General features: G+C 35.9%; 2 protein-coding genes across 2 annotated transcripts in view; one reads left to right on the top strand and one right to left on the bottom strand.

Moving 5' to 3' along the window:
• Positions 1-1209: 1209 nt before the first annotated feature.
• On the top strand, positions 1210-4646 carry CYP78A7 (cytochrome P450, family 78, subfamily A, polypeptide 7). The gene is made up of 2 exons (XM_078996187.1): positions 1210-2252; positions 3804-4646. Exons 1-2 carry the CDS (start codon positions 1245-1247, stop codon positions 4440-4442), a joined length of 1647 nt encoding a protein of 548 aa, XP_078852313.1. The 5' UTR covers positions 1210-1244; the 3' UTR covers positions 4443-4646.
• Positions 4647-5153: 507 nt separating this feature from the next.
• Positions 5154-14450, bottom strand: part of LOC145034261 (uncharacterized) — a 71044-nt gene continuing 61747 nt past the window's right edge. Inside the window, exons 9-13 of the mRNA XM_078982667.1 lie at positions 7119-7270; positions 6764-7008; positions 6502-6630; positions 5428-6366; positions 5154-5284 (exon numbers count right to left, since the gene is read on the bottom strand). Of these exons, the coding sequence (XP_078838793.1) occupies positions 5154-5284; positions 5428-6366; positions 6502-6630; positions 6764-7008; positions 7119-7270 (1596 nt within the window). The remainder of the gene's footprint in view (positions 5285-5427; positions 6367-6501; positions 6631-6763; positions 7009-7118; positions 7271-14450) is intronic.

The following is a 14450-nucleotide window of genomic DNA, read 5'->3' as shown; positions in this document are numbered from 1 at the left end:
TGGAAAATCAACCCACATGTGTACCAAGCGAACCAATTATATTGGTAGCTTATATGTTTGGTAGCCAACATGTTTGGCTGGTAGTACCATACCAATTAATTAATAATGGTATGATAATAGTACAAAGTTTTAAATGCCACATATTACCGTACCAACAAATTTATTTTTCATATAAATAAAATATTGCATATTTTAACTTTAAATGTATTTGACGATTAAGAGTTCAAGTGCTTTGATATTAGCATTTACGGTCTAGTAACTTTTAAAGTTTAAACTCATATGAACATATCTCATTTACTCTATTGTTTAGTTTAAACTCATGGTACAAAATTATAAAATCTTTTTTGTATCGAATTTCCAGTCCAACCATTCAGAAAACTCTTATTTACAAAACTCACATGTATCTTTTAAGTGCACAATATCATATATAAATCTTAATTCGTAAAACACCCATACATGTTGGTATATATCATTACCAACCGAACTTACTGGTGACCAATTAAGTTGGTACCAACTGTATTTGGTACGGTAGTGGTAACTAAAATTACATACCAATTATAATTGGTATGGTACACAGTTCGGAAAAAAAAAATACATGGTACCGTATCAATTCCACCCCTATGTGATATTAAGTAAATCAAAAAATATTTGTGTAATATTAAAAATATGTTTGTTTATTAAAATAAAGTAAATAAATTAAATTAGAAAAAAAAAATGCTATGAGTGTTACCATTCCCTACCAAATGTTAAGATTAGATGTTAAATGGAAAAAAAATGAGATGTCACTCAAAAAACTAACATATAACAAAACTAACATATAAGGTGTTAAGCTCCTTTTAACCTAACAAAGACTTTATTAACAAACAGGTATGATTTGGTGTTTACGAGTGCTTTTTCCTAGACCAGTATATATTTGTTTTTTCTAAGTGAAATCTTTGTGGTACGTGATATTAAATACCCAATTTACTAATTAATAAAAAATAATTTACGTGGCCATGAAATCAAGGTTTTGATTGGATCCACATTTATTGGTATATAACTTTCTTAAGAAGTAATACCCACGAAAGCACAATGGGTTGCTCACTAGCTTTTTAGATAATCTAGGAAATCTTATACTTCTCAAAATTAACAATAATATTGCTTCCTAATTCACAACATGCTTCTATTTAAACAACCATCATTCTATCGAACATCATCCCATACCACAAAACCTGAACTTCCATACACACTTCCTCCCATTCTCCATGGCAACGACCATAAGCTCTTTTCTTGATGAAGACATGATCAGTTTGAGGGGTAATACTCTCCTTGCCATGTTTGAATCTTATAACTTGAACACCAGTACACTACTATTGTATGCTGTAATAACATTTATAACGCTTGGAGTTCTGACGTGGACTTTGTCATGTCCTGGAGGTCCAGCATGGAAAAGGGGCCGCAACTGTATTGGCTTTGTTTCCATTCCAAGTCCCAAAGGACTTCCAATCTTTGGCAGCTTGCTTGGTTTGGCTCATGGCTTGCCTCATCGAACCCTTGCATCCATGGCTCAAACTAGCCAAGCAGCATCCCAGCTCATGGCTATCAGCTTAGGGTCCACCCCTACTGTGGTAGCCTCAGACCCACAAACCGCTCGTGAAATCTTGACCTCCCAACACTTTTCCAACCGTCCTATTAAGCAGTCGGCGAGGTTACTTATGTTTAACAGAGCTATTGGGTTTGCACCCAATGGATCCTACTGGAGGCTCTTGAGAAAAGTTGCCTCATCTCATCTCTTTGCTCCCAGGAAAATTTCCGCCCATGAACCTGCACGCAGCCTGGAATGCATCTCCATGCTAAATGATATTAGTAAGGAACAATCGTTGCATGGATTTGTTGTATTAAGAAAGCACTTGCAAGCTGCTTCTTTGAACAACATAATGGAAATTGTTTTTGGCAAAAGCTACAACAAAGTTGGGGATGTTGATGAATCAATGGAGCTACAGAAGATGGTAAGAGAAGGATTTGAGCTTTTAGGTGCATTCAACTGGTCTGATCATTTGCCTTGGTTGAACTACTTTTATGACCCATTTCGCATCAAGGAACGATGCATGGCTCTTGTTCCCCAAGTCAAGAAATTCATCAAGAAGATAATAAATGAACACAAACTCAGAGGCTCGGTTAATCTCCAAGACGATTCAGACTTCGTTGATGTTTTGCTCTCTTTAGATGGCCAAGACAACCTTAGTGAGGATGATATGGTGGCCATTCTATGGGTTAGTATCTTTCTTCCTTTTATATATACATATATAGGTTCAATTCGTTAGAATGCATTTACTCGTCCACATGGAATTCCTTGGAACTACATGTATAAAACTAATTTTTTTAAGAATGACCAAAACACTAAGCACTGTTGTAATCCTAAATGTTTGTAATTTGTTTCTAAAAGAGACTTGAATCATCAGTCTTTTACCACCAAACATTTTTCCATAGATTTCTGATACCGGCTATATAAGCCCTTTGGTATATAAAAGCAATTTATCCATTTGTGTCATATCAAGTCTTTTATAAATAAATGTCTTCATTTGTACGGATATTTGTAATATATTGTTTAGTAGAACAGTTGAAAGAAATGGATTCTCTAGTTTACACTTTAATTAAAGAATTAAATATAACATGATATGTTGATTGTTTAATAGATTAATATATATTGGGTTTATGACAATTGAAGTTTTAACAGTAAAAGAGAAGGGCCGGGCCTTTTATTATAAAAAAAACATTACAAAATAAGTGATCTTTATCTATTTTTTTAGAGTTGAATATTGCATATTAAAGAAAATGTTAAAATTATATGAAAAGTGAAATGATGATATAAGAATCTATTAAATTCTATGAAGTTTAATTCAATTAATTGTGGATAAAAATGTTAAAATTATATGAAAAGTAAAATGATGCTCTACAAAATTTAATTCAATTAATTGTGGATGTAAATCAACTTCATAAATCTTCCAAGTATAAACTTATACAAAATACTACATATTTGGCAATTATTGTTTAACTTGGATATAACTGAATTTGTGGTCATTCTATTAAATTATTAATTATAATTATATGTGGCTTTCAAGACTAGAAGCTAGAAAGTTATGGGTGCTTCTTTTTTCAAGTTGACCTATGAAATAAGACTAAATGTTGTTTGCCAACAACGAAGATAATAAATTAATTTTGTATGCCCTCTACGTCGGAAAAAGCGGGAAAAAACACTAGAAAAATATTGAAGTCCCGACCATATACGTGTGTTTCGATTATCGTAGACTAATCATGCTTTTTTCAAGCTTTAAGAGAATGTCTTCTGATAGAAACATTTTTATGTGTAAAAGATTCAATAAAAAAAATATTTTCTAGATCCGTTTTGCCGACCAAATATTCCCGTTAATAAAGATTTATGTACGTCACAATCAATTAGTTACGTACCACAAATATTTTGTATATTAAAAGCTTTCGTATTTTTATAGAAAAAAATATTTTTCATCATATTTAATGTTTAGTTGTTTACATCGAATATATCTTTTACGTATTTGAATGTAATTAACTAATTAACTAATTATAAATGAAGACACATTAATTTGTTATAATTCTCATTTCTCAATCGTTTGTCAGTACTGATCAACTACTACATATCACCACTTTAATTAAGATGAAGTTCTATGTTACTATATATTACCAAATATTATGGTTATCATGTGCTATTGATTTGAATAGATCATGTGCTTTATCATCCTTTTCTGGAACAACAATTTATCATCTCTCTACTTGGATTTTTTTTTTAGGAAATGGTATTTCGAGGCACTGATACAATTGCTCTTCTAACCGAATGGGTCATGGCTGAATTAACGATAAATCAAGGCATTCAATCCAAGCTTCGATTTGAACTTGACAGCTTTATAGAAAACAAAAGCACCAATAATGATCATGCAGATATAACCAAGCTTCCCTACCTTCAAGCTGTTATTAAAGAAACCCTCCGTCTTCACCCCCCTGGCCCCCTCCTATCATGGGCACGTCTTTCCACATCAGACGTCCACCTCAGCAATGGCATGGTTATTCCAGCTAACACAACTGCCATGGTCAACATGTGGTCAATCACCCACAATTCTGACGTATGGGATCACCCTTTCACGTTTGAGCCCGAGAGGTTCTTAATTTCTGCAGGTGGTTCTAATGTTGACGTAAGGGGTAATGACCTTAGGCTGGCACCTTTTGGAGCAGGCCGTAGGGTTTGCCCTGGTATGAACCTTGGCATGGTTACGGTTAGCGAGTGGGTGGCTAAGTTGGTTCACCAATTTGAGTGGGTTCAAGACATGGGTCGTCCTGTTGACCTAACTGAGGATTTGAAGCTCTCATGTGAAATGAAGCAACCGCTGTGTGCAAAAGTCATTCCTAGGAATGGAGCTTCTGAAATGATGTAAGCTTTTGTGAGGGGTCCCGTCCGCGTAAAATAAAGTACTCTCTTTTCAACCTTCCAGGGATGAACAAGAAACGAAATAAAGAATTGAGAGGGCAAAAATGTCATTCTTCTTGTTATTAAAGGGTTGACTTAATTTTCTGTTTTATTTAACATGCATGTATGTCAATATTGGCGAAATTAGTTACCGATTTCGATAATGTGGTTTGTAACATATTTATTTGTGAAAGTATTTACTAGCTAGTTTATTGTGAAAGTGAAAGTATTTACTAGCTTATATCGTAATTAGCTGAGATTATATTCCTCATTTTACATGAACTTAATTGTTCAACCTTTAGTTTAAACGGCTGAAAAACATGACAAAACTACTTTCTCAAGTACAAAAAACATGAGAAAAAAAAAGGGGACCAATTTTTTGAACAAAAAACACCAAACCTAAAGAATAACTTAACAAGAAGTATAATTAATTATGCTATAAATGTATAAAATCAATTTCAAGAACCGATCAGTACTACTCAAAAAATCCATCAATAAATTTGTAAATACCTTTTATTTATTCGTATAATGAATACGTACATAATTACTTCATCAATCAACTTATTATATATATGCAACGTACAGTTAAAGAATATCACCGATTATTTAGAATAAATAAATAAAGAGGATAAAGAAACTGGGGATAAATAATAATCTTGACAACAAATAAATAAGTCTTCTAGCACTTGGGCATATCCGGTGGTGGAGGCAACATTCTTGTGTCTGCACTCTTCCCATTCCTTACTATGAATACCATCTCCATCCCCCAACTTACATGACGCTCGAAATGACAATGCATGAACCAAACTCCTGAAGATTTAGGTATATAATCAAATGAATATATTAGTTAACATGAATAATTAGAATACTATATAATGAAATGAAATTTGAAATTTTCTTTTTTCTTTTTTTCTAACAATTTAATTAAAACTAGAAGGAAATTGACTAATTACCAGGGTTATTTGCGCGGAATCTAATGGCTGTCCAGCCATTTTGAGGAACAGCAATTGTCTGCTGAAGAGGAGGATCAACAAGGTTATAATTGAGAGGATCTCGTTGTCTATCGAAGTTACCAAATCCTGATCCAACAACATAGAAACTATATCCATGCAAATGCATGGGATGATCTATCCCTGAAACCACATTTGTTCCTTGGAAAACAAGCTCCACCGTATCGTTATATTTCAGAATTTTCACCTCCGTCCCATCCATTGGAGTTTGTAGCGAAGTATTCAAACTATCCGATGTGTAGTTGAAGATGAAAGGGGGATTATCAGGGAAGTCGTCGCCATAAACACCATTCATTCCACGGTAGTAAGCTCCAAGAATCGAAGTCCTTGGGGTATCAAATGTAATGTTGTTTATGCTTGCTGCAAACCTATTATCCCTTCCCACACACGTAGCACAAGGCAATCTGTTAATCGACAGGGTATAGAGTAGCTTTCTCGTGATTTCAAGTGGAACGTCAATTGGATGAGCACTGCTTGCTAAACTTCGTAGGCTACTAGTAAAGTTCGCAGATGCATTTCGGTCATTAAAAGTGGGAAGAAGAGGTGAAAAAGGTGTGGCTGATGCGTTGTAGTTCCCATTAATGTACTCGATGATCGCTGTGGTGGTGGTATTATCAAAGAGACTACGAGGGTTGCTGTTGTAGAACTTCGCTTCCAGATAATAGCGATTGCGGGGTTGGTTTGCTTCTAACAAGAGGTCTATGGTTTGTCCCGGTGATATAGCCACGTAATTGGTTTTCAGCGGCTTGGTGTAGGCCCCATCAGTTCCTACGACAGTGAGTTGATGGTTTGCAATTGCAACGAACATGATGTTGTTCATGGCGGCATTCACCATTCGAAGCATGTAAGTCTTTCCTTGTTCCACTTTTACTTTGGTTGTTGCTGGAAACATTCAAGTATTACGAATCCGTAAGTATTACATATTATTCTATCCGAAAATACATCTTGCTAAGTATATATTTAGCTAGTCACATATTTGAACTTTGCACAATGAAAGATGAGAATCGAAGGAAGAACCTGGAGCAGAGCAATTGTATTGATCTCCAGGCTGACCATTAATTGTTAGAGCATCAGAGATAGCTGGATCACCGCCGCTACGTAAGAAGTCTTCCATCACTGTCTGTATATCATTTTTCCACCACTCGCCTGCATGCATGTTCAAATATTGATTCAATATGTTTTACGTACGAAATATTCGAGCTAGCGTAGAAATTGAATGACATATTATTTAATTTATATGCATATATAAGGAGAGTTGTTGGGGATAAAGATTAAAGACCTAAGATGACAGGAACCTCTGCATGAGGTTTAGGAAACGGGAAAGTAGTTCCAATCTTGGGAGAGACGACTAGTAAACCATGTACGGTGGCTCGAGACCAGTCACTGTGTGCGTGCCACCATAATGTGCCTTCCTCATCGGAAAGGATAATCTTCTGGCTAAAACGAGAACCTGGTTGAATTGGACATTGTGTGATGAACTCCGGCCCATCTGACCATGGATATCTTGGTAGTTTCACTCCATGCCTGTATACAATTACATACATCTCATAATGTTAATTATTCAAAAAATCATTCTTATATATATACTATGAAAACCAACAATTGCTATATTAGTAACATAAACATGCATGTACCAATGGATCGTGATATTTTGGGAGGCTTGGTTGACAACATCAACAATAACGGTGTCTCCTCTACGAGCAGAAATGGTCGGACCAGGGTATTGTCCATTAACTGTCAAGATCTTTTTAGTGCTGCATAGCCGTGTGTAGTTAGTTTCTTGTACCTTCAAAGAAAAAAAAAAGTATGATAATAAGTTATCTGCAGTAATTCACTCCACAAGAAAGAAAACCAAAATGCCCTATATGACTGATAGCTAGGGAACCAAAGTTTACCACAAAGGTATATCGAACCAAAGCTGCTTGTGATTGGATGAAACCAAGAATCACTAAGAACCCTAGGAAAAGAGCATGCATGTTCATGGATGTGTTTGTATAACGAAACGTATTTGGAAAAGTTTGTGGGAGTACTACGAATTGGAGTTGATTACGTTGCTAGTTTTGTATTTGGGTATATGCTCTTTGCATGGATACTTTCATGTATATTTATAGTACTCGTTAAGAAAGTGTCTGCTGGTGGCTGGTCTTCGACTAAATCAACCTTGAAAATTATTTGCTTTTCTAGTTTTACCAACTCGTTTAGCTTATCGTGTTAATACCTAACTTGCGTGCATATTGATTTGGACTTTTACCATGTTTTGACTTTTCTAATTATATATCCTTGTTCTTGACTTCATTTAAAGTCAAATACAAATCCTAATATCATTTGAAAATTCACCAACTCAATATTATATTGATTTTACTTTCTGATTGTCCTTTCCTCTATCAATCAACGAACTTTCGCTTCTGTTGTGTTTTATCTATTTCATTAATATTTTCCCCATTTAATTTGTCCTTAATTTATGTAACTGCTTTACCGAATTATCACCCTTGTTGTCCGTAATATATTTTAAAACTTTTTCATGTGTACATTAATGGTGTTTTGTGTAACTACTCATCTACGCAGCTGAACAAGCATATAAATAGTTTATGAAGTTCAAAAAAAATTTTAAGAGCAAAACAACAAAAATTTGGAATTACATGGTACAATACAATGAGTTTTCAATCCAAGAGTCCCAAATCAAATTCCTAACAGACTCTTAACCTTAGTATTGGAGATGAAGATCATATCGTTCTTATATTTCCATATAGTCCATAAGAATGCTCTAGATATCGCTTCTAAGGTGTCTATAGACCTACTTCCCTCTTTTACAGTAGAGTTTACCTCCAACATGTCTTCTAAAGAGTCCGTTAAGGCAGGAAAATCATTCCACCAAGTCTGTTTATGCCGTTGAAGCTCCAGTGCCTTGGAACAGTTCTTGAATATGTGTACATCGTTCTCTTCGAAAGCATTGCATAAAGGATAGAAGGCGTTAGGTGTGACAATCCGAAATTTCTATGTGTACAAACCCTACAGTCAAGCACTTCAATTAAAAGTTAAACTCATTTTTGCTAATTTTTAGCTCGGTTTAGAGTCCGTTTGGGTGTTTTAATATTAATTCTTCAAGCGAACAAATAAAAGGAAGTATTTTCTAGGATTATGGTGTAACAATAAAACAATTAACACCTTAACCTGGTGTTTACGGCCAAACTTGGGGAGTTTGGGCCGTAAACTCCACTTAGGCCGTGAACTCATGCTTAAGGCATGAGTTTACTCCTCACTTCCTCACTTCTCACTTCCAAGTTCAAGAACAACCACAATTCTCTCTCAAGTATCATAACATCTTCCTTCCAATCTTCCAAAAATGTAAGTGTTTATTCTCTTGATTTGTTGTTATAACACTTGATCTAGTAGTTATACATGATTTCATCCATGAAATCTTCTTTTTTTTCTTAGATCTTCAAGTGTTTTTCAAAACACCAAGAACACACACTAGTGTTCTTGGACCTTAAACACTCTTACAAGCTTCCTATAAGAGAGTACACTCCTCTTAACTAGTTATAAGCTTGGATTACTTGTTAAACCATTGACAAACACCAAGAATGCCCAAGAACACATGGGTTTACGGCCAAGGCAATCACCTTGGGCCGTAAACACCATTAAGTGTTGCATATGTGCCACCATTGCTTCCTAGGGCTTGGATATTGGACTAGAACCCTTCATACTTGAGCTATAGACCTTAAACTTCGAAATGGTAGGAGTTACCATGGGTTTACGGCCGTAAATCCACTAGGGTCGTAAACCCTAGGCCGTAAACTCCATGGGAGTTGGTCCTTAGGTCGTGAACTCTAAAGCAATGCCTTAAACCCCTTTGATGCAACCCTATGACCCTCTAACACTTGAACCAAAGTGTTTTCCACGTTTTAGGGTGTTTATACTTGCTTAATTGTGGTTATAATCACTAATTAGATACACACACACACACACACACACATATATATATATATATATATATCTTTATATGTTGAGTAGGATCATTATGTGTGTTCAAGTCTTCACTTGACACCTAGCACCTTGTCCAACACTTCCATCTAAACCACTCACTACAGGTGAGTTCATACCCCTTAATCAACCTTTTAAATGATTTTAAATGCTTTTATAGGGGGGAATACAAGTTGAATGCCATAGTTATTATATCAATCACATGTGATTAATAACTATCAAACATATGGATTTACTATACTTTCAAACTGTTTTACTAAACAAATGACTTCAAACTGCTTATCAAACTCTTTTACATGTTAAACTCTTTACTAAACTCACTTTTATGTATCAAACCTTTTCTATTACAGCTTTCAAACCTATAGATTGTTAAAACCATGTATATTACATATAAAGTTATATAAGTAAGGATTGAAGGACTTAGGACTGCCAACTCACTTTATTTTCTGTTCTTTGTTTAGTTGTGGACTTAGAGTACCCTATTGTTTGTCCGAGTGTCGTTGGATCCTTAGTTATATATTATGTATATATGTATAGATATAAAGACTTTTATCTCAGTTCAATACATTCAGTCATACAAACGATTCTACTAGTAACTATAATAGGTATAGTTAGGGATATACTACTCATTACGAATATTTACAAACATGCACATGCTTTTACTACAAACGTTTACAAACTCATAATTCAAACACTGTTACAAACATTTTGATGCAAACAATGACACTAAAATACTTATAAACTCACCAACTTTAAAGTTGACAAACTCTTTCAAAATAACTTGTATTCTCAGGTCATCAGTAGATAGGTACCGATGCCAGCTTTTAGGAAGATGGAGCGCGTTCAAGTCTCATCTTATATTTTGAATTACATTTTTTGTGTCATATGATATACATAACACACTTGTATTAAATTATATTGTTAATGTAATAGATGACGTTATTTTCTTGTTTACTATTATATGTGTTGTGATACTATACATGACGTCCTCCACCCCTGAACGTTTCCGCCGTTTCGGTTTTAGGGTGTGACAAATTGGTATCAGAGCATTATTTATAGTGAATTGAGTATATCAACCCATAAAAGATATACAAACTATAAACACAACGGGATTAAAATACTTTGACCAAGAGTTTATACTTTTAAATAGTAAAATATTTAACCAAGTATACATACCTGCATTCATACTAAAATCAGTGTCACTAGGACAGAACAAAAGTATTACGATTGTTGAACAACACAATTAGGCTTAGAGACATATAGTCAAATCTGGGAGAATATAGTCTGATCAACTATATTTTCCGAGAAGTGACTAGCATGTGCCTAAGAATGGTTGTGGTGTTGCAACAAGTCTACAAACTTACCAACACTACTACAATGATAACATTAGAAAAAAACATAATCTTAAAATACTATAGGAGTATTTTGTGTTACTATAATTACCTATATGAGAACTAAAAAGGTATTTACTAGTAAATCAATAGTTGCTAAGTGAATACACTAAGGTTATGTGAGATTAAGGTGTCATAGACTTAGAATTTATAGTCTTTGTTCTACTTCCTGTTCCTTGTTTGATTGTGGATTTACAGTTAGGGTTACTTATTCGAAGGTGTATCCTACTTTGATTTTATATAACTAGTATGCACTATACAAGTATTGAAGTAACTGGTAAGGATCGCCTTATAATTATCTTAAGTAGTACGTCTATTTATGTTAGATTCTTATACCCCTTTTCTCGCGTAGATATCATGGTTGGATTCCGTCTTCAGGGCGACCCGTACTTCCCGAACGAAGGCAATGTTGGATGGATTGAAGACAAGCCATAAAATGAGCATCCAACCCCTTTGGATGATCACCATGTAGAAACCTTTTCTGATAGTTCTGACTTCGAGCCAGAAGTCAACAACCTACCCCCTGTGGTGTAACGCCTGCAGATCCGGGTTAGTTAATTTAGAGACAATAGGGGTCGAAAACGAATTTTCGACAAAATATTATTTATAATAAATAATCTTGACTAAGTTATAGAATATGTCACAAGGTTTCCGTACATATAAAGAACGCCGAAATCCGAGTTATAACGAAGAAGTTATGATCGTCGAAGTTTTGTGTCGGAACCGGCACGTCACCAGAAAGCGTAAATAGTAAATGTATGATAGAGCAAGATTTAGCCTTAGAGCTCTAAACGAAAGTCATAGAGTATGTTAAACTAAGAACATCGATAAAAATAACGCCCAAATCTTACTTCGTATGAGGAAGTTATGATTTTTCAAAGTTTCGGATTAGCAGTGTACAGCCCGAAATTCGAATATTAGATCGAGCAGTTTTTAGCTAACACGACCTGAATGAGAATCGAAGATCTCGTTAAGAGTAGCGTAACGAGAAAAAGATGGGCGAAAACGGACGTCGGATGAAGAAGTTATGAGGATTTAACGGACCAATCATGTCCTGGCCCGTTAATAATATAAAATTTAAAATCGAGTCAAAATTAGCCAACAGAGTCTAAATGAAATTTGTAGAGTATGTTCCCACCTTCGTGTGGATATAAAGAACGTCAAAAACGGAGCTCGTACGAGGAAGATACGAATTTTTAAAGTCGATACTCGAATTTGCGAAGTCTGATGAGAGTCGATGACGTGGCGCAATCTGGACCCTCCATCGCTGACCTTAGTACCCGCCTCGGATGCATGACATGCAACCCCTTGCATACACCCAACGTTAGCATCCGACGCCCCGCGTACGAGTACGCCTTGCGTACGAGCTTCGGAACGCCCCGCGTACAAGAACTCTTCCTTGGTCCACGAGCCTCCACGTCTCACCATCCGAAGCTTGCCATCTGTTTGCCTTATCCAAAGCTACGCCCCGTGTAGAGCTTCTGAACGCCCAACGTAGCGAGGCCATCGCAGCTATAAAAGGAGGTCGAGGCTGCCTCCATTTTCACACCAAAAATCACTTCTCTCTCTAATTTATTTCTCTCTCTAGCTCCCCAAACCACCCGTAAACCCTAGGAAAAGCCCTTAGCTCCTGAGGGAAGCCCTAGGCTCCCGGAGTCCCGAGAAAAAGGGTCTTTCGGTTTCGAAACGCTGCTCCAAATAAAGTTCCGGTTTTCGATAAAATTCGTTGTAAGTGTGCTACGCTTACGCAATTTTTAATATAGCTTTCAAATAATTATAGAAATGTTATTAGGTCCTTAAAATAGTTATGTGGGCTATTATTATGAGTTATATTGAGTGTTATTAACGCTTATATAATAACAATAGTCAGACTAATTAAATTGTCGCGGTTATCGTTAGACTAAACCCTAGTGGTATTGGTACTAGGTTTTATCGAAGGAAAATCGTTTTAAGAGTATCGAAGCGCTGTCCGAGTGCTGAGTCACCACCTTTCAAGTGAGTGCATAGTTACTTTCAGCTTACACATAGATATGAAGTATTTTATATAAATTACGTGCTATGTGTGCATATTATCCGAATACTTGTTATCTATGCTGGGTGAACAATTTTATACATGTTTTAAATGATTTAAACTGTATATGTATTTTATACCAACAAATATGTTGGGATAAAACATGGGTAGATGAAATAGTTTCTGTGTGACAAAAATAAAATGAGGAAGAGGTAATATAGACCATGAGGTAAGGGTGAGAGGCGAACCATGAGAGAAGCCTTTTTCCGAATTGATGGTCCCGTCATCCAGCAGAGTATGGATGACAACCACAGACTATTCTAGACAGTCCAGTGGACACTAGCAAGCTCGCAACCTGTAGGTGTTTTGAACTGTGTATTCACCATGTGTATTCTAAAAACCCATCGACATGTATTGCGAGTGGAGTCTCGGAAACGATATCGTTGATAAACGAGATAAAATCCATTGACCTGTATTGCGAGAGGAGTCTCGGAAACGATACTGTCAACAAACGAGATAAACCTTGGGAACTATGGATTTAGTGCCCGTTTAGTAAACCTTGGCAACGATGGATTTCGTGCCTATTCCTTAGGATAACCCTTAGCAATAAATAAACGAGGAATAACTGAATTCTTAGAGTAAAATAAAGAAGATAATGGGGATGGGTAATTGGGTTGATTGTTTAAATATTTAAACATAATAATTTATATTATTGTGGATTGAAAACCCTATGTACTCACCAGGTTTCCCAATCTGACCCACTCAGTTTATTTACATCACAGGTGTTGATATGAAGTCACATTACACTGAGAGATTAAAGAGATAAAGATCACTAGTGTAAATAAATGTAAGTTCCGTTTATGCTTATGTTTATGTATTGACGATGACATCCCAAACGTTTTAACATAAATAAAATACGTTTCTTCTAAAATGTTTTGATAACATATTTATCGTGTTTTTCTGGGAACAAATTCCGCAACATTTTTATTAAAAGAGATACTTTGATTTTTATAAAGCATAAACAAAATCGGTCTTTTTTGGCCGTGAAAATGGGGATGTCACATGTGGCTCCGGTCCCAAATCCTAACCCCCATCAAGCTTTTCAAGGCCCGACGCCTGCTTGGGTGGAATGCATAGAAACATGGGGTGAAGAGCAAAATCAACCCATGCCAATTAATGGAGACCGAAGCTTTTATTACACGAGTAAAGGAAGATTAGCAGACAGAGTCTTTCCAATCCTGGTCCGAAGGGTTGCCCGAAACGAAATCCATGGCATGACAGCTTTCCATCGCATTACGGAGGTTGATGCAAATGCAAGAATGCATTCCATTTGCACCAACCACCTAGAGCATGCTCGGGAGAGGTCTGCAAGCTGAGACTTGGGCTAAAGTCATAAAGCTCCGGGTTCGCCAGAGAGTCTATGAACGACACCTTCTCGACTTGGAGCGTCAACTGGAAAACCTGAGGGTTTGCCCAAGGAATGCCCACCGTCGTTAGAAGATTTCTAGCACATCTTTTCTTTTGATTAAGGAATAGCCTTTTCTTATCTGTGCTCTATGAAGCACTTGTCTGTAAATTATTCC

Source organism: Lactuca saligna, chromosome 1, assembly GCF_052625555.1.
Source record: "Lactuca saligna cultivar CGN05327 chromosome 1, ASM5262555v1, whole genome shotgun sequence".
Classification (NCBI taxonomy): domain Eukaryota; kingdom Viridiplantae; phylum Streptophyta; class Magnoliopsida; order Asterales; family Asteraceae; genus Lactuca; species Lactuca saligna.
Note: the sequence above shows the minus strand (reverse complement) of the source record. Positions and strands in the feature narration are given on the sequence as shown.

What these genes read in the sequence shown, in the direction of transcription:
- CYP78A7 (XM_078996187.1), top strand. Translation starts at nt 1,245, where the DNA reads ATGGCAACGACCATAAGCTCTTTTCTTGATGAAGACATGATCAGTTTG. An exon ending in ATATGGTGGCCATTCTATGG is followed by an intron (nt 2,253 to 3,803) that starts GTTAGTATCTTT and finishes TTTTTTTTTTAG; the next exon opens with GAAATGGTATTTCGAGGCAC.